At 40.1% G+C, this 21,480-nt stretch overlaps 1 protein-coding gene across 1 annotated transcript in view; it reads left to right on the forward strand.

Annotated features, from left to right (window-relative positions):
* Positions 1-21,016, forward strand: part of LOC102868485 (SLP adapter and CSK-interacting membrane protein-like) — a 111,844-nt gene extending 90,828 nt beyond the window's left edge. The window contains exons 2-6 of the mRNA XM_006899808.1: positions 5,456-5,558; positions 7,758-7,821; positions 11,654-11,727; positions 14,513-14,649; positions 20,918-21,016. Of these exons, the coding sequence (XP_006899870.1) occupies positions 5,456-5,558; positions 7,758-7,821; positions 11,654-11,727; positions 14,513-14,649; positions 20,918-21,016 (477 nt within the window). The remainder of the gene's footprint in view (positions 1-5,455; positions 5,559-7,757; positions 7,822-11,653; positions 11,728-14,512; positions 14,650-20,917) is intronic.
* The last annotated feature ends 464 nt before the right edge of the window (positions 21,017-21,480 follow it).

Below are 21,480 nucleotides of genomic sequence, written 5' to 3' on the forward strand. Positions count from 1 at the left end.
ATGACAAAGCAAAATATTACAATGAAATGTGCAAGGATTTAGAGTCAGAAAATCAAAAGGGCCGAACTCGCGCAGCATTTCTCAAGCTGTTCCAATATAGTGTTAATATATAGTGTTATTATTTACCCCCTCTTTTCGTAGTCTTACCTAACCCCAATTCCAGTCCTGTTTTATAACAGTACTTGTCCTTTTGGTTTTGTTTTTTTCCCCCAAAGGCTCTTTTTTTAAAAAAATTAATTTTGATAGACATTTACAGAGGTTTTGGATTTCCATTCATTCATTGACGCACTTTTCTCCCTGCCTACCCCTCCCCACCAGTTTGCTCCCCTCTCCAAAAAAAAAAGAAAAAAAATTCCTTCATTAGTATACAATTCCCCCGTCCCTTTCCCCCCAACCCCCACCCCGAGTACACTTCTCTATGCAACCTTAATTCTGGATTCCTGTGCTAACCATAATACTCAATCATATATCACCTCTAATCTGTTCTTTCCCTCATCTGTTTCAATACAATATACATAATTTATCCAGTTTTTTTCTGTCATACCCAAACCCTGATGTCAGACCCATTCTACAACAGTGGCACCATGCAGCATTTGTCCCTTTGTGACTGAGATATTTCACTCAGAATAATATCCTCCAGAGACACCCATTTTGTATACTATTTTGTGAGTTTCCTGATTTTCAGCACTGCATAGTATTCTATTGTGTTCGTATACTACAGCTTCTCTATCTATTAATTTGTTGATGGGCACTTGGATTACTTCCATCTCTTTGCTATTGTGAACAACACAGCAATAAACATAGATGTGCATATTTCTGTTTAGGTGGCAGCAGGAGTGGCATCCATTCCCAAACAACATGCCTCTGGAAACTCTATGAACTTTGATAAACGCTGATCATTATAGAAAGGCTTCAAACTTTTTGTTCATAAAGTGCTATGAGTTGTGCTAGAGTAGATGAAAATCAACAACAACAACATTCTCCCAGTAGTAGGTTGTTGGCTGGGTCAAATGCTATTTCTATTTCCAACTTTTTTTTTTTTTTAATTTTCAACTTTTTGAGAAAGCAGCGTTACTGTCTTCCAGAGTGGTTGGACTATTTCACACTCCCCCCAACAGTGAATAAGGGTTCCAATTTCTCCACAATCTTGCCAGCATTTGTTCTTTGCTGCTCTGTTGAACTTTCCTATTGTTACTGGGGTGACGTGACATCTCAAAATTGTTTTGATTTGCATCTCTCTTTGAATTAGGGATTTTGAATATTTCTTTATGTGTTTGTCCGTCATCTGAATGTCTTCTTCAGTGAAGTGTCTGTTCTTATCCTGTGCCCATTTTGCAAAGAAAATAGATGAATGAGACCTTCTAAGGATCAAAAGCTTATGCACATCAAAGCACTTCTCCAACAGGGTAAAAAGGAAAGCTGCAGACTGGGAAAACATATTTTGTAATGACATATCTTATAAGGGACTTACATCTAGAATTTATAGAATTCCATCACCTCAACAAGATAAATGCTGCTGCTTTTCATTCTCTTCTGTGATCGCTGCTGTTAACAGCTTTCTCCTGTGTCGAGGAAGTTCACAGCACAAGAATCAGGGATCCAAAGGATATACTGTGTTCTCATCCCTTGTTCTTAGTTGTTGTGAAGTACCCCTATTTGTCTCTGGGTTGGCTCATTTTAAATTGAATTTGACAGGAAAATGGACCAATCCACCCAATATGGACCAATAGGGTTCCATACACCTATTTGTATGACCTCAACTTCACAACTGTTTATATAATTGGCAGGCTATCCAGTCATTTCGGTGGACCACAAGAACCTTATTAGCATAGTGTCATTTGTTGAGAGTCACGAAGACTATGGTTGTTGTTAGATGCAGTCAAGTTGAGTACAACTCAGCAACCCTATAAAGCACAGATCTGAGTCCTGTCCTATCTTGTACCATCCTCATCATCTCTGACACACTAGGGCCCTTTGCTGCAGTCATTGTGTTAACTGATCTCATTGAGGGTCTTCCTGGATTTCATTGTTAGTAGGGCCATATTAATTCATTCACTGCATTATAATCTGCAGTAAAACATTTGTCTTCACACATGTAGGGTGAATTATCTCAGGTAACAAACACATTTTTAAATGTTAGAAGATCTTTGTAGTAATGATGGTTTTAACATCAACCTAATTTTCCTCCTGCTCCTTTGTTGCCTTCATGGATCCCTGTTCATGTCATAAATACTACTTAAAAGTAGGAATCTGAAATAATACTACACTAACAGGCACAGGTGAATTTCCATTGGCTAAAGGGTGACACCAGAGGTTGAGTCTCATATAACCAGAGTGCCAAGGAATGTCCTAAGCCTCAAGATTACTTTTAATTTCTAAATGAACCAGAAAAGGTGAGCATTCAGTAGACTCTGAGAGTTCAGCCTCTTCCCAAAATCTCCTGAGATACATGGGGCTTCTCCTATTAGTCTATTCCATAGTCTACTCTCACTTGGAGACTGGAAGTTGCTGTTCTTTGTACTCGCCATATGTCACGGCTGGCTTGGGAAACCATGACACAGATGTCATTCCCCATATGCTCTGTTCATGAGAGGAAGTCTGTTGTGTAGTTTTATTGAAGATGAATGGCAACAGAGTAAGACTGTAACTTAATATAATGTAAAATATAATATTTAATAAATATAATTAATAGATAATAAATACAATAAAATATAACATCATAACATAACATAACATAACATAACATAACATAACATAACAAACATAACATAAACAGGCAACAATTTAAAATTGACTGTTAGACAAGTCCACTGTTTGTTTTTTCACTATGAGGAACTTCTAAGGATGCTCAGCTATGCTGTTATCCTCTCAACCTCTCTCTTTTCTGCAATGCTCATTTAAGACTCTTTTCTGCTAGCCTATAAGCCTTCAGTCTCCAAATTCTTGTCACTTTTCTCATGCAGGCCAACTCAGCTGGCTTTGCACCTTCACTTTCATCTTTCTGAATATACTTCATTGAAGAACAATCAAAACATGCTGTAGCCGCCAAGCACAATCAATAAGAGTGCATCTGAATTCCAAAATCAATCTCCATAATAGTCTACGTGTTTCCTACTGCCAAAGGGGCCCTTTAGAGTAGTGAGAGAAGATCTTCACCCTGAAACCCACAGCGTCCCTTTTCAGCAGGAAGTAGCTAAGAGAATACACCGTCCCCTTTTCCTTATGACTCAGGGTGAAGTCTCTCTCAGGGAGGAGTGATAGGGAATGGCAAAGGATACACTGACAAAGAAGATTAATCAGAACTGGCTTTGACAAGCACTGTGGCATTTGGACAAGAACACCCTGGGAGGAGGGTAGAGAGAATAGTGCAACAATGAATGAGTGGAAGCCCAAAATCTCTGTAAATGTTTATGAAAATTAATAAAATATAATTATAGAAAAAAACAAAAAACAAAAAACATGCTGTAGCCATCTCCTCCAAATGAATGCCTCCAAAATGGTCTCCTCTGTGATAAATTGTCATTACTGCCATTGTTACATAAAACCAACCAAGGCCAATTATTTTAAATGGCACATTTCTTTCTGTTAACATGTTCAGCAGTGTAAGAGAAAGCTGTGGTTGTGCCACCATTGCTAAATTCCTCCCCCCCCACCCCTCGTTGCCATCCTTTTGATTCTGACTCCTGGTAAACTCAAGTATGACAGCAAAAATCTGTGCTCAATAGGGATTCTCATAGCTGATTTCTTTTCTTTTTTAAATTATGGTTTGAGTGAAAATTTACAAAGCAAAATACTTCTCATTCAACCATTTATATACATTTTGCTCTACAGCATTAATTTTAATACCACCAATGTAATTACACTCTTTTCACTTCGAGTAATTTTATGTTTTATGAATCCTTCTATACCTCTCTGTGTCTTCCCTTTCCTTAGTGGCATTCTGTGAATCATCCTTGTATTAGATATTGCCTTTCCCTTCACCCATCTTAACATGTGTGTATGACCTTTGGTGGCCTAGTGGCAAGAAGTGGCACCATAATCCTGAAGGCAAGTGGTTCAAGGCTACCAGCCTTTCTGCCGGAGAAGGATGGGCAATCTCCTTTTGTGTAATTAGCTGCCTCTGGAAATCCTCTGGAGGGTCAGCTATGAGTCAGTTCTGACTACTCTACAGTACACAACCACCACCACCACCACAACAACAACATTATCGAATAGTAGTAGTCTTATAAGTATTCAGGTCTTTCGTTCATAGAGTTGCTAGGAGTCGCCTGTGACTTGATGGCACTTAACAACAACAGTAGTCTTATACAGCATTTGTCCTATTATAACTATTTTATTTCACTCAGGGTAATGTCCTCTAGAATAATTTATATTTTGCATGCTTAAAAAATTCTTCATTGTCTTTTTAATGTTGTATAGCATTCCATTGTGTGAACGTCTTATATTTTCTTTATCCATTTATCTGTTAAGGGACATGTGGGCATTTCCATTTCTTTGCAGTAAATAATGCTGCTGCAAACATGGGTGTACATAGTTCACAGCACAGCTCTTATTTATTTTTTAAAAAATTAATTTTAATGAAAGTTTACAGAGACTGAGGATTTCCATTCCTTCATTGTTGCACTTCTCTCCCTGCCCACCCCCGCCACCCAATTTGCCCTTCTCTTTGAGAAGTAAAAGAAAAATTCTTTCATTGTTATACAATCATTCTCCCCCAAGTTCACTCCACTGCGCAGCCTTCATTCTGGACTCCTGTAATGATAGTAATATCTAATTATATATCCCTTTTAAACAGTTCTATGCCTCATCTGTTTCAATGCAATATACATTATTTATCCCTCCTTTCTCAGTCTTCCTTCAACTCCGATGCCAGTCCCGTTTTACAACAGTGACACTATGCAATACTTTTCCTTTTGTGACTCAGATATTTCACTTAGCATAATGTCCTCCAGGGTTACCCCTTTTGTATAATATTTCATGAATTCCTTGCTACAGGTCTTATTTCTTTAGGATAAATCCTTCACGGTGGGATTTCTCAATCAAATGGAAATTTTAATCTTAACTTTCTAAGGAAATGCCAAACTGTGATTTTTTTCCCCCAGAAGTAAATTATCAGATCTTTCCCCCCAAGGTGTTGTGGGTGGATTTGAATTTCCAATTATTCAATTAGCAGCTTCAGCCATCAATCATTTCCACTACTAAGGAGTTAGGTTATTCCCAATATTACAGAAGAGAAAACCGAGCCTCAGAGAAGATTAAGTTACTTGCTTGCATCTCTTGACCCCCTGAACTAGTAGGGTTTGAATGTAAACTAGTGCCTGAATCTGATTCCTAAGCAGATTCTTCTGTTGTCTCCATAACATGGTAAGTAACGCCTCACCTCCTCACCATCACCCCTCCGCTGTGCCCTTCAGTCATATCTTATTCTTGTTATTGTATTCTCTTTCTGTCTCAGAATTCCACAGCAATGGACTGGTGGAGGGACAACTTCTGGATCGTCTTAGCTGTGACCATCATCGTTGTCTCTGTGGGCCTGGGCTTAATTCTGTTCTGTGTCTGTAGGTGGCAACATAGGCAAGGTAATAACCATTTCACCTGGGTGGGTGGAAGGAGAGGCGATTATTAGTACCTCAGGACTCTTTTTTTTTTTAGAGTAAGTAGATTCATTCTAGGTCTGTATGGATAGGACTTTGGATTAGCATCAGGTAGTCTGAGTTTCAGTCCTACCTCTGCCACAAACTCATGTCCTTGGACCTTAGTTCTCCATCTATGTAGAAAGGGTGGTTTTTGTTTAATGTGCATTTGAGTTGGAAGCGACTCATAGCTGACTCTCCAGTGGGTTTTCAGAGGCTGTAAATCACATGAGAGGGGATTGCCCATCTTTCTCTTTCAGAGTAGGTGTTGGATTAGAATTGTGGGCTTTTGTGTTGGCAGTGCATAGGCCATGAGAGCTCCCTATAGGAAAAGGAGTGCATTTAATTAAACTGCAGGAACCCTTCCAGCCCTAAGAGCTTGGAGACTATTTCTCCAGGTACGATATGCTCAAATGTTTTTTCTTTTCTATCTGATTGCAACTACAGCATCTTTTTTCCTCAGGGATTTGAGAGAATATAAGCCAAAACCAAAACAAAATCAGACCAAAAAACTTCCTCAAAACTATACAAAACACAAACCCCAGAAAACAAATAAGCAAACAAAATGTTGAACAATTTGGTGGGTGAAGAGAGGGGACGGTGAAAGAAATGGAAAGATTCAGTATGAAAAACAATGTATACGAACTTTGTAAATAAACCAGTATAAAGTTTTAAAAGAATGCCTTGAGAGGTGAAATATGAATTTAATTAATGAGCAACCTATTATGAGGTTATATAATTGTCTTCTCTAAAGTAATATTTAAATTATCTGTTATTATACCCATCTTGACCAGAGATTTTTGATATCTTTGATGTGAATAGGTAGCTACCTGGGTATTTTAATATTAAGTCCGGATTGTTTACAAGTGGGTTTTCTGCATTACTACTCATCTCCAGAAACACAAAACCCTTGATTTAAGGGTGTTTTTGCTTTATACTGTAATCCTTTAACTAATCACCTAAATTAGGAGAACACTGAGGTGTTGAACTGCTGCCCCTGGTGACCTGGAACAGGCTTCCCTCAAGGACTGAGGCTCTGTTCTCTTTCTCAATCCAGTGCTAAAATGTCAGGACTGCACAAGAGGTGAAAGGAAGTTGATTCTCAAACAATAATTTCCCTCAATATCTTTGTTGAGATAGCAGAACTAATGTTTGAAGGGAGATAGAGCCTTGGTTGAAGTCCCCTACAGGTTGGTGGCAGGATTGGTATCAGAACTCAGATCTTCTGGGCTCACAGTTCAATGCTCTTTTCTCTCTATCCTCGACTGTAATTAAATTTTCTTTTTAAAACAAAAGCTATACTTGATTCCTTTATCTAAACACATTCCTTCTTAGATATAAACAAAATATGACTGAACAAAAATTTTACCTTTTATTTTAATTACTCTTGTTAATGTTGTTAATTGCCGTTGAGGTGAGCACAACTCATAGCGACACAAAGAACAAAAGGCCTGAAGCCTTTTTATAACTATCATCATTTATCAAAGTTCACAGATAAGGAAGATATTATTAATAACTTCAGTGCCAACCTCACTATAGTTTATAAACTGCTTTCCCATTTTTCATCTTATTTCCTCCTCACCACACTTATTTTTTTTAGTGTCATCCAAGGCAGGCATAGAACTGACAAGTAAGCAGGTCACTTGTCATCCCATCAGTTTTGTAATCAGATGATGTGAGGTAAAATTCTAGCTCTATCAATCATTGTTGATGCTATTTTGTGCCATCCAGTTGAAACTGACTCATAGCTGACCTTCCAGCCAGTTTCCAGAGGCAGTTAATTGCATGGGAGGAGATCTTTCTCCCATGGATCTGCTGGTGGATTCGAACTGCATGCATTATTTGGGATTATGCAGTTCAACTTCTTACCACAAGGCCACCAGAGCTCCCTTAATACTCGCTGAGTACCATAGGGTCAGAACTGAACCATAGCTGACCCTCCAGAGGTTTTCAGAGGCCTTTAATTGCATGGGAAGAGATTGCCCATTTTGAATGTCTACCAACAACAACAACCTTTAAAGTGGTTCTTTGACAGTCTCTTAGAACTGCCAGACTTCGGGGATTTCTAAACTCTAAAATCACAACCATTGTTAACTCTTTCTAAATGAAGATATTTTTCTTTAGGCAAGTCATGGGTAGTTGCCAAGCCTTTGAAACAAAACCAAAGAGATGAAGAAAAGGTGTATGAGTAAGTAGAAACAAAACTTCCTGGTGTTTGAAAATATTCTGTTCACTTCCACTATGCTACTAGTAGGACTGTATTGCCCACTTGAAAGTCAGTGAAATGTCACATCTTCTATCTCTCTCCCATTAACTCAGGGATGAGTGTGCAGGCACCATATGGCTCTCTCTGCTTTCTAAGATTCCCTCATCTAATAGAGTTAGACAGAGGTTACAAGCCTGGTTTTGTGTTTTGGAACTAACATTTAGGGTTATTCCTACACTTCTTTTCATTAGACAGATTACACATATAACCCTTTTAAAGCTATTGCATTAAACAAAAAATATAACTTTCATATTACTTTTGCATTTTATTATGTATTTTTTGACCTTATGGTAGTTACCTGTGTTGAATGCTTCTCAATTAAATGATTATCTAGGCTCACATGATCCAGATAAATTGTTGCATTTGTAGTTATAGTTTATTATGGTGAAAAGACAATGCATTGTGATTAACAAAGGGAGAAGATGCATCGAGTAAAGTCTAAGAAAAACCAGGTATGAGCTTCCAGTTGGCTTCTCCAGGTAGAGTCACACCAACAGCACTTAATTCTCTCAGCAATCTTGTGTGACAGTTGTAAATGTGCCGACAAAATGTCTAGGATTTTTATGGTGGTTCAGTCAAGTGGTCATGGGAACTCAAGTCTTAGCTCCAACAGAGGTCAGATTTATATAGTGTGGCCCCAAACTACTAAACATACAAAACAAGCATTCACCATAAATTGAAGTGTTAGCATAAACTACCTGGCCTCAGGTATACAAGGCTGCACTTATCAGACAGAGCATAGGTTTATCTACCAGGAACCAGTTAAGAACCAGACCCTTGTCTGGAATGTGTGCACTCAAGAAACTGTCTAAGCTTTTCTGAAATGGTTTGTAATGTGCTTCCTTCAGTTCAGCCCAAACTCACTGCCATCAGGTTAGTGCACAGCTGACCCTCTGGCAGGTTTTCCGAGGCTGCGAACTGCGTGGAAGAAGATTGTTCATCTTCCTCCTGTGGAGCTGCTGGTGGATTGGAGAGGTGCCCACTTTAGGTTAGCAGTTCAACTCCCCATGGACTATGCTTCCAGAGTTCCTTCCTGACTGGAGCAGCACATATAATAAATTCTAAGTGTCCTAGCTAATAATAGAACCCCTCTTTATCAATTTCAATTCTGCTCCCTTTGAGGAATAAAATGAAAGTGTAAGGCAGTGAGATAACCAAAATAATGTAATTTAAGTCAGGCTGATAAGAAATAAAATATGTGGCTAATTCCGTGAACGATAGCTTTCTTTGGCATTAAACATTAAGAAATAAGTGGTGTCCATCTACCATTATTGCACATTTTGATCAAAGATTTACAGCAGAATCCTGATCAAAATCGGTAAATGTGACAAGAAAACTTCAAGTTACCTTGGAATCCAGACTTTCTGGAGCCATTGAGGCTGGATTAATCTTTGAAACTTTTCCTCTGAGAAAAATCTTTAAGTCTTAAATGAAAATTATCCACTGAACATAATTTATACCAAATAATAATTTAGCTTTAATGAAAAATATCTGTCTGCCAAGAATATTGCACTCCTTTAAAAATTGTTTATATGAAATTAAACTGACAAAAGAAGATGAGAAGTTTAGGTAGGAAACTTGCATGGCAGTGAGTCTATGTTAAAAGGAGATAAAGCATTCAGAAAAGAAGGGTGAGAATGGCCAAACATCTGGAAGAATGTAATTAATATCACTGAACTGCATATGTAGAAATTGTCGAGTTTTATGTTCTTTAGATTCTCAAGTGTAACAATAACAGTAATGAAAAGAGTAACACTGGCATGGCAGAATAAGTGAGTTTCCCAACCCTGATTTGGGTAAATGTTCCTACCCAGTTTATAGGCCACACTAGAAACTTTGATAAATACCTGGAAAGAATATATGCTTTCTGCAGTCAGTCTGGACCTGAAAGAGGAAGTGAAAGAGCTGGATTTTTCTGAAATTTACCAGTCAGCTAGATAAATCACCTTTTTCTGGGAAAGGGAGGCCTGGTGGTGTAGTCCGTAGAGAGCTGTGATGCTAACCCAAGGCCACGGCTCTCTAGTGGTTCAAATCCACCCATAGCTCTGAGATGGATTTGTGGTCAATCTCCGTTTGTGCCAACGGAGAGTCAGTTATGAATTGGTTCTGAACTACTGACAATGAGATTGAATGAATTTCCTGGGAAAAACCATCAAGAAATTAAGATAAGCCCTCAGTGGCACCCATGCCAAATATCTCCTTTACTCACTCCAACATCCTGAAGCTGCTTCTCCATCTCCACGGAGAAATACCACGTGCAAAAGCTCAAAAATCAGCTCATAAGGACCCAGAACCAGTGTGGAAAACAGTGTACACGAATGGGACTGGGGAGCTAGATAAGGCAGCTTCCTTAGAATTTTAAAATTACTTGTTTAAGAGTGACACACAGGGAGCTCTGGTGGCCTAGTGGCAAGGGGCTGCAACTACAATCCCAGAGGTGCACGGTTTGAATCCACCAGAAGCTCTGCCGGGGAAGGAGAGACAATCTTCTCCTGTACCAGTCAGATCTGATTTGACGGTACACTCACACAAAAATAATAAAAAAATTAAAAAAAAAGAAAGAGTGACACACATACAAAAAATGCACATTAGTAAATGTCTAAAAAAGCCAAGCAAACATAAAAATGGTAAGAGTTGCCGTAGGGTTGATGCTGACTTGTGGTGACCTCAAGTGTGTGAGAGTAGAGCTGAGCTCCAGAATGTTCTCTGTGGCTGTTTTTCCAGAAGTAGCATGCGCTAGGCCTTTCTTACAAGTGAGCTTCAGGTGAGTCAAAAGTCTCCTGTCTCTCAGTTAGCAGCTGAGTGCCTTTATCACTTGCACCACCTAGGGAATTCTAGTACATGAATTTGCACCCATTTTAGAGCCATATTGCTGTTACTGTGTAACATCGGGTCAGGACGGACTCATAGCCAACCCTCTGCTGGGTTTTCAGAGGCAGTTAATTGAGCAGGAAGAAAATGACTTCCTGTGGAACAGATGGGGAACTTGAACTGTGTGTCTTTGGATTGACAACTCAATTCCTTACCAGTAGGCAACCAGAGTTCCCTTTAGACTCATGCAGCCATGGATTGGTTTTTTTTTTGTTGTTGGGGTTTTTTTTGTGGGTTTTTTTTTTATGACTAGTAATACCATGAACATTCTAGTACTTTTGGTGAACAGTATATGCATTTCAGTAGCATATATACCCAGTAGTGGGATTGCTGCAATCTCTGAGTGGTATAACAGGTAACATTGTTGATGACTAATGAAAGGTTGGAGGTTTGAATCCTCTCCGAAGAGCCTTAGTAGAAAGATTTGGAGCTCTTCCTCTAAAAGAGTTTGCTATTTGAAACTCTACGGAGCATAGTTCTACCCTGACACAAGTGGAGTTGATATACATCAATTGTTTGGTGGGATTGCTGCTGTAGGATGTGTGTGCATCTTTGGGAGTACTTCTGTTTCTCACCCCAATACCCTTACCTCCCACTCCCATACATCTGAGATGGCCCCAGGGCATGTTCCGTACACACTAAGTTACACTGCTTCCACTTCCTCCCCGCAATTTCTGCCTTTCCTGTGCTGGGGGAAATGGTTTCTTTGGTGTGTCAGTTACAAAACAGGACAGAGAAAGGGAAGGAAATATTTCCACCATGTAGGGACCAAGACTTGGGTGTTCAACCCTATTCACTTTCTTTGATGTCATCCTTTGTGTTCACTGACAGCAGGCATGGTCAAAACCAAACCTTGGCTCACTGGCTTTCTCTCTCTCTCTAGGAATGTTCTTAATCAGTCACAAATTCAACTACCTCCTTTGCCACCTAGGACTTTTCCTTCTCCTGAAGATGCACGTAAGTTTACTTGCATTTGGTGATAACATTTTTACTCAGCACAGCATAAGGAATGTGACAAAGATTTTCTTTTGGTTTAAAAGACAAGGATAAGTTAAAAAGAGGAAGCATTAGTAACCAAACTCCTGATATTTAAATTTATACAAATTTATGTTCAAATCTGGGCTTGGAATTGTGAGAAGCACTTTTCCCCATCAGAAAAACTCCTCCTGATTCTCTGTATCTGGTATGCTTTTCCTGAATCTCTTCACCTTGTTCTTCATGTGTTTGTTTACATATCATCACTTCTAATCATCCTACTGAAAGTTATTAGGTGCCTTCGAATCAATTATGATTCACAGCGACCCTATGGACGACGGACCTGAAGCTTGCCCTGTACTGTGCCGTCCTCGTCCCTGACAGTTCGAGCTCATTGCTGAAGTCACTGTGTTGATCCATTGTGTTAAGGGTCTTCCTCTCTTCCACTAACCTTTCCAAGTATGTCTTTTTCCAAAGAGTAGTCCCTCCTAACACCATACCCAGTGTACGTGAGACACAATGTCATCATTCTTGCCTCTAAGGTAGTCTGGCTTATTGTCCCTTAAGAAACTGATAGGAATGATTGGAAATTATCTTACTCAGTTTTTATTCATCCAGTTGCTCTAGAAAATAAGCTCTGAAGGCAGGAGTCTTTCTTGTCTTTTTAGTCACTCTTTACCACTAAGAACAGTGCCTGGAGTGAAATATCTCAGTCACAAAAGGATAAATATTGCATAATGCCACCGTTATAAAACAGGACTGACAGAGGGGTTGGGGAGTTTAGAAAATAGGGGATAAATAATATACATGGCATTGATACAGATGAGGGACAGAATTGTATAAAAGGAATTTATGATTAGGTATTATTGGTATGACAAGAGTCCAGAATAAGAGCTGCATAAGTAAGTGGTCTGGGAGCTGGGGGAAGACTGTATAACAATGAAAGAACTTTTTTCCTTAGAAAAAAGCAAACTGGGGATTGGGGGCAGGGAGGAAAATGTGCAACAATAAATGAATGGAAAGCCAAGTTCTTCATAAACTTACAATAAAATCTCAAATGAAAAAGAGGGACAGTGCCTGGAATTTAGCAGATACTTAATAGAAATGTTTTGATTTAATAATTGTACTAAACTCAAAGTTGACACTCATTACTGTTAAATCAGTACCAACTCGCAGACAATCCTCCAGCTGTAAATCGCCAAGGTTTTAGTTGGCTGTAAATAGTCAGAGGTTGTAAATTACGTGGGAGGAGACTGCCCACCTTTCTCCAGAAGAGCTGCTGGTAGATTCGAGCTGCCAGACAGGTGCTGCCTCTGGATTAGTAGCACAACTTCCTACAGGGTACGCCATCAGAGCTGGCCAGTGCTGGTACTAGCTGACATTTATTAGACATACACTTATGCTAGGCCCCAAGCTAAGCACTTCATAGAGATCATCTCATTTAATTTTGAGAACAACTCTGGGTCAGGTGTATTATTATTGCCCTCTGGCAATTGAGCCCTGGTTGCTAAGTGCTCAGGTGCTAATCAAAAAAGTTGGCAGCTCAAACTAGCTTAGGAGAGGTACGAGGTTGTCTGCTCCTACAAAAAGATACAATCTTAGTACCTAGATGGACCAATTCTACTCTGTCCTAAATAGCTGTGTGAATTGGAACCAACTTGATGTCAATAGGCTCAGGTTATGTCCCCTCGAATAGGATATGGAGACACAGAGAAGCTATATGACTTGCTCAACATCACACGGCTTGTGAGGCCTGGAGTGTGAACATGAACTTGCATCTAATTGCAGGGCTCTACACGAAATGAAATCGCAGTAACTTTCATGTTCTCTTAGAAGGCAATGGTGTTTTTGGGTAGTGTAAACAGTTAACATGTTCCGTTATTAACTGAAAAGTTGGATGTTCGAGTCTCCACAGATGTGCCTTGGAAGAAAGGCTTGATGATCTGTTTTAAAAAACTCAGCCGTGGAAAACCCCATGGAGAACAAACAGTTTAACTCTGACTGACCCACATGGGGTCCCCAAGGGTCTAAGGCGACTCAATAACAACTGAGTTTGGGGAGAAGATGAGATTGTAATAGAGGCATTTCCAATCCCTGCTCCAGTCCAAGCTGGGCTATTTTGTTCTTCTAGACATGTTAGTCCTTTTGCTCTGTGTTTGTTCTCTATTATTTATGCTTTTTGCAAACAAACATCATTGTTTTCTTTCTCTCTTAGTGGAGAGATCTGTACTTGAAAAACTATAGACATGTCTGAAAACCACATAGGTTATTGCAAGAAATTTGCCAAAAAGGAACTATTGTTTGTATCACTTCTTTAAGAGGATTACCTTCTGTGCTTGCTTTGGCAGGCCATACACTAAAATTGGAACGATATAGAGAAGATTAGCATGGCCCCTGCACAAGGATGACATGTAGATTTGTGAAGCAGTCCATTTTTTTCCATCCAGGTTAATCTTTGGTTTCATGATTCTACTGCAGTGATCTAAGCAGAGAGATATATGGGTGAAGTCTTGGATATTTGACCCTATTTGCCATTTGACCACTTGGGGAACCCTGAGATGATACTGTGCCTGTGTCTCTCTGTCCTCTATAAAATGAGAATTTAGTCTCCACAAAAGTGGAGCGGTCACTGAAACCTAGAACAATCTTGTTGTCCTTGTGTTAATTGTTGCTGTGTTCAGTTGAGCCAGAACCTGTACTACAACTTGGTTAAACATGTATTAATACACAATGCTTTGGATCTAAGGTCCTTTTTTGTGTCTTTCAGCTCCACAGAAAACCCCAAGTCAGCAGTTATCAACATACTCATCAGTTCATAAAGATAGAAATAAAAACACAGTTTCCATCCCAAGCTACATTGAGCCTGAAGAGGACTATGACGACGTTGCAATACCTACAACTATTGTACATAATAATTTTGAAGCAGGAATTTCTTCTTTCTGGCAAGCTCAGGAGGGCTCACACAGTTTATTTTAAGTCAATCAAGAATGTCTAAACTTCCCCGTCATAAAATGGGCAAAGACATGAACAGCACCTTCACTCAAGAGGACATCAGAGCAGTCAGAAATGATGAAAACAAAATACTCATAATCATTAGCCAATAGATGAATGGCAATCAAAATGACAATAAGATGCCACCTTACAAAAAAGGACACAAAATATTTAGCCATTAGATAAATGTGAATAAAAATTACGATGAGATGCCACCTTACCCTGGCTAAGATGACACTGATAAAAGCAAGCAAACCAACAATAAATGTTAGCGAGAGAGGGAGGATCGGAACCCTTATTCACTGTGGTGCTGTAAAATGGTATAACCACTATTGAAAATGATATGCTGTCTCCTCTAAAAACGAGACTAGCCTGTAAGCCTGGAATCACACTCCTAGGTGTAAACTGCCATTGAATTGATTCTGACTCATAGCAATCCTCTACGGCTATAAATCTTTTCTGGGGAAGGCTGCCCACCTTTCTCCTGCAGAGAAGCTAGTGTGCTTAAATGGTTGAACTTTGGTTAGAAGCACCATGCATAATGCACCACACCCCCAAGTGTTGCTCTTGTTATGTGCCTGTTGAGTTGGAACCGACCAGTTCAGCAGTTGGAACTGACACTTCAGTAGGTTTTCAGAGGCAGTAAATTGCATTGGAGGAGATTGCCAATCTTTCTCCCTGGGAGCAGCTGGTCGATTCTGCCTTTGAGTTGACAGTGGAACTCCTCACCACAGAGGGACCTGAAAGTGAAGATGCAAACAGTTACGTGGATGCATGTTCATTGCTGTTTTCCTTACAATAGCAAATAATTGGAAGCAACAAAAATGGCTATCAATGGATGAATCATCAAGCAGTGGTACGTGCATAAAGCAGAATACTATGCAACTGCAGAGTCCACGAAAGAGAACATGAACGGATCTGGAGAACATAATGTTCTAAGGCTGTGAAGTGACCAGGAGATGGTCCATCCTTCTCTCATGGAGCTGCTGGTGGATTTGAACGGTCAGAGGGACACCACCTTTGCGTTAGCCTTGAAACCCCCTACAAACTCCACCCCTCCAAAAGACTCTTGCTGTTATGTGCTGTTGAGTTGAAACTCACTCATAGCGGGCCCATTAATGGGGTTTCCGAGCTGTAATCGGTATGAGAGGAGATTATCCGTCTTTCCCCTTCAGAGTAGCAGGTGGATTCTAACTGTGTGCTTTTGGGTTGGCAGCACAGCTCCTTACCACGTAGACACAAAAGCTCCCTAAAATAATTAATATTATCCATAAAAGGATTTTACTCATGGAATAAAATGCCTTTCTTAAAAACTTTGAGTATGAGACCAAAATGGTCAACAATTTCTTAAAAGCAAAGATGAGAAGACAAAGGGCATGTACTGAGAAAGGGACAGATGGAACACAAAGAGAACGTCGTCATGTTGTGATACGTGTAACTCATGCCACCAAGCGCTATCTGGGGAAATTGTCTAATGGGAATCTAACTTGCTGTGAACATTTTCACCACAAAAATGCAATAAATATTATCTAAATATGTATTTTTTTTAATTGGTTGAACTTCAATAGGAGTCTGGGTCCTGAAAGCCAATGATAACTTTATAAATCTCTAAAAGACAAATAACTCTTTCCTGAACTTAGTGATCACATGATTGAAGGTAGAGAAAAAGTGCCAATGCTCAGCTTTGGGTGCAAGAGGAAGAGGAGTCAGGCCTTGAGGGCATGTCATGGGGAGGACTTTTGGGTTTGTTAACCCCAGAACAACTTCACCTATAAGAAACCACATCTTTCTTATCAGGCTGTCCCTTTCTGTTAACTGCTGCTGAATCAGTCCCTCAACCCATTATCTAGTCATGAAAACCAGCCAATGAAAGCTCTGTCAGTGGCCACAGTCTGTTCCTATTGTGATCCATCAGATTTTCAGTGACTGATATTCATAAGTCAATCACCAGCTCTTTCTTCCTAGTCTGCCTTAGTCTGGAAGCTCCACTGAAACCTATTTAGCACCTAAATGACACTCAAGCCTCCACAGACAGAGTGGGTGGTGGCTGTGCATGAGGTGCTCGGCCCAGGTCACCTGCATGGAAAGCAGGAATTCTACCACTGAACCACCACCACCCCCGCCTTGGATGGTCTCAAACCTCATATTGGATTTTGCAGCACCTTACAGATTCTCATCTCAGAAAGCCCTTCCTGACCTTGCTTTCTCCCCTCCTGTTCTCGCTCTGTGCTAAGTGTTGGACTGTGGGTGGTAGTGAAAGCTGAGAACTCTTGTGTACATACTCTACCTCATATCTTGTGAGTTCTTCAAGGGCAGGTGTGTCTTTTATTCTTTGTGGTTTTTAAAACTCATCCATTGTTGCTCACTTTCCTCCCTGCTCTTCCTCCCCCCCCCCAGTTCACTTTGCAATACACCTCTTGTTCTAAATGCTTTTCATTCTTTGAATTCTTTTCATGAACATATCTCACCAAGCTCCAGAGCCTTTGTATGCTGTTGACCAAACTGACTACATAGTGCAAGATTTTTCTGACACCTTGGAGTGTACCCCCTTTTCTGTGCTTCTTAGGCAGGTTTCATCAAATAATCAACAAATGGACGTTATCTTCTGCTTTACACATGCTGTTTGTAGTTGTGTCATCGAGTCGGGGCTGACTAACAGCTGACCCTCCAGCAGGTTTCCAGAGGCAGTAAATTGCACAGGCGGGGATTACTCTTCTCTCTTCTCTAGAACAGATGGTGGATTTGAACTGCGTGCTTCTGAGATTGCAGTGCAGGTTCTTAAACTATCATTTTGCAATATGTGTGTATTAGGAGATACAGGAAAAGTAGATTTCCCTGAAGGGGTGGCAGATAATGAGGAGCAGGAAAGAAAGGGGTTATTTAATAATGATGTAGTTAAGATGGCAGTTTCATACCTCCCATCTTCATTACTACTTCTCCCTTCCTCCCATACAAATTCAAGACTCTTCCTTCCGGATAACTGTTCAGATCCAGAGCATGTGCAAGATGGAACTCTACTGTCATGTGCCGAGGCTAATGAAGGCGGAAAAGTGGGGCGTTGACTCTGCAAACAAGGTGATTCTGGGGTCCTCAAGACCCCAGACAATTTTGTAAAATCCTACCTATTCCATTGTTGTTAAATAAATTCCGATTCATGGAGAACCTATGTGTGTCATTGGGTTTTCAAGGATTGATTTTTTTTCCCCCTTGGAGGTGGGTTACTAATTTTTTTCTTTACAAGGTGCCTCTGGGTGAACTTGAACTTCCCACAGTTAACAGCCAATCATGAACAGTTTTTACTACCCAAGGTCTCCTGCAATATCCTTGTGGTTGGATTGTTGTGTATGTGTGAGTCATAGCTGACCTTCCAGTGGGTTTTCAGAGTCAGAAAGTCACACGTGAGGAGACTGCCCATTCTTTCTCCCTCCGACATGTTGATGGATTTGAAACATGTGCCTTTGAGTTCACAGTGCAACACTGTACCATCAACCCACCAGAGCTTCGTGGACTTTATCAGTTCCTTGGAGCTGATCCCCTGTATTCCTAGTATGAGACTCATTCAGATTAGACTCCTAAGATGCTGTATTCTAAGTAATGTGTGGAAAATTCAGCTCATATGCAAGGTTGCTGGAGAGAATGATACAGTAAGGGAGGGCATGGGAATAATCTTTAGATTGAGTTCCTTGTCAAGAGTTCCAAGTGGTTTTTCTGGTCTTGCTTGAGTAATAAAAAGTCCTTCCAGATGTGTGTTACACAGTTGAATGCATTTGCCAAAATTCAGTAAATATACATAAGACTTATGCATGACATCCTATATAAATTTTCTCTCAAAAGAAAACAAAACACTAAAAACAAGTATTGAACTTTAGTTAATGATATTCACACTTACAGGTAAGGATGGTGAGACATCATCTCACAAAGTTGTCAGCAGGGGCTAGACCTTGGAAAGAGCTATCATGCTGGGAAAGGTGGGGAGTCAGGAGAAGATAAGAAGACCCTCAGGGAGATCCATTGACACAGTGTCTGTACCAGTGGGCTTGAGCATGGGTTTGATTGTGAGGATGATGCAAGGTAGGGTGAGGTTCCAATGGATTGTTCACAAGGTCACTGTGAACTGGAGATGACTCAAGGGCACAAAACAACAGTAACATAGTTATGGCTGGCACCATGAAGCATATTAAAAAGATGAAATGAGAATGGAGAAATGGTTAGACAGGCAGATGTGATAAAACTAGCAGAGTAAGATGTTAATAGTGCATACATGAAGGACATAATGTCACTGAACTGTACCTGTGAAGATCACTGGGATGGCAACTGTTTTGTTATATATCTGATGTTGTTTGTTATGTGCCATCGAGTTGCCTGCAATTCATAGCAACCCCATATACAATAGCTCTGAACCTCGGCCTGTCCTGGACCAGTCTCACTGACTCCAACACACCTAATCATATTGCTTCAGTTATTGTATCAATCCATCTCATCTAGGGTCTTCCTCTCCTGCGCTGTCCCTCCACTCTTCTGAGTTTGATGTTTTTCTCCACGGACTGGTACTTCCTGATTATACCTAAAGTATGTGAGACAGAGCTACAAAATCTTTGCTTCCAAGGAGAGAGTTGGTTTCACCCTCTCCAAGACAGACTTATTTGTTCTCTTGGCAGTCTATGATATGTTCAATAGTCTTTTTCAGCACCACAACTCAAAGGTATTAATTCTTCTTCTGTTATCCTTACGCATTATCCAGATCTCTGATGCATAGCACGTAAGTAATCACAAAAACCAGCGCCTGGATCAAGGGTACCTCAGTCTCTAGATTGACATTCACAATTTAAATAACAACAATACAAGCTAATGGTGGAATATAGGTGGGAAATGTATTGTTGTTAGGTTCTCTTTAGAACTTTGGAGTAAAATCTGCTGTCAAAACCTTTCCAAAGTGTTAAAGTTTGTAAGTACAAAATCCCCAAACTCACCACTGTTTTTGTGCTAATTCATACTCATAATATCCCTACAGGACACAGTTGAACCCTCCATGGGGATTTCAAGGCTGTAGATCTTTAGAGAAGCAGACGTGCATCTTCCTCCTGCAGTGTGGCTAGGAGGTTCAAACTGCTGACCTTTCTGTCAGCAGCTGAGAACTTTAGCCACTGTGCCTCTGGAGCTCTTAGGCACACAGGTGTCCTCTTTAAAATTTCTCAGACATTTTTTATATGAATGAAAATGTTCACAATCAAAACTTCTGACTACTTCTAGTTCTTTCCCCCCCTCCTTTAAGCACCACTACCAGGCATCTCATGTTAAGAATTGAAATAACCAGTCAAAACTGTCAAACTCAAGTTGAAGCTGCTCTTCTCTTTACCTTAACTCAGGGCAACTTCAAGAGAAAATGAGCAGCGTTTAGCTTTTCCCCTAGACTCTCAATTCCTGCTCCCCAACTCACCAGCAGAGGAAGAGGCAAGAAGAAGGTGCAGAACAATTTTAACTCCGCTATTTGGAAGTAGGAGTGGCATCCATTTCCTAAACAACATGTCTCTGGTGCTGGAAACCAGCCATCAAGACGAACAGGGTTGGAGTGATGAGAGTGCAGATTATAGAAATACATTACACAAGGGATAGGTTAGGAGAGGTGTATAGTCTGAAACTGCAGCCCTGAGTTTATTCTCTCCTGTCCTTTTATTATCTTTCTGCATGGAACAGAAAAACAGCCCAGCCTCCAGGTCAACAGTACATTCCATTTTGATTTACAAGCCATTTGCTAGCTCAGCCAGGCAAGGGAGGCTGTTTGCTCTTCTTATCAGCAGCAGGCAAGGCCATCAGAATTTGAGTATATACAGCGTGTTTGGGGAGGGACATTCCATTCTCCATAACCTTGCTTAGCCTTAGGGTACAAGGAACAGTCAAATGTCTCTGCTCCCTTCAGACATCAAACCAAAATGATAAACAGCTCTGCACTTTTACAGCTGACATAAATGGCTATTTGCAGAAAATGGCTGCAGTGTGTCTCCCTACACTCTGAAAAATCTATGAACCTTGATAAATGTTGATAGTTGTGCAAGGGCTTTAAGCCTTTTGTACATAGGGTCGCTATGAGTTGTTTTCTGCTGGAAGGCAATTGACAACAACAACAATTATTATTACTACTGGAGGTGGTGTCAGCATTTCTTACTTTGTTTCTTCCCTTTAGATTTCTCAGCTGCCTGCTTCTCAATATGAGTGGGATCCTGGAAGTCCCTGTGTAGCCCTGGGGGTGACAGGAATACACAAAGTGTGGCTCTCAACATAGAAATCTGCTTTCCTATTAACTTCCTTTTCATAATATCTAATCTCTTTCATAACTGGATGTAGGTGATCAGTGATGTACCGTCAAAATGGTTCTTCTTTGAAAATTGTGATTTAAGTTTACAAAACAATTTGACTTTTCACTCAAATATTCATACGCATTGTCTTTTATAACATTAATCACAATACTCACAATTTAATAATATCTCTGCACTTCTCTCCTGTAATTTTAATTTCCATTACTCCTTCTCTACTACCCTTTCTTGCCTTCCAGGCTTTATCCTTGAAAAAACGTTAGTTACTCTAGGGGTGAGCACCTCCCTGGTGGTACTGGTTTTCTTATGAGTGTGTTCTCGTTCAAGTTCAATGAGTGACTAAGGGTCATATCTTGGTGATTCCATCAGTCTATGTTGGGCTGGTAAGCCTGGCCTTTATTTTATTTTTTTTTTTACATTTTTTATGTTTGTT

This window comes from Elephantulus edwardii, unplaced genomic scaffold (genome assembly GCF_000299155.1).
Source record: "Elephantulus edwardii isolate Elephantulus edwardi_28Jun2011 unplaced genomic scaffold, EleEdw1.0 scaffold00267, whole genome shotgun sequence".
Taxonomy (NCBI): Eukaryota; Metazoa; Chordata; class Mammalia; order Macroscelidea; family Macroscelididae; genus Elephantulus; species Elephantulus edwardii.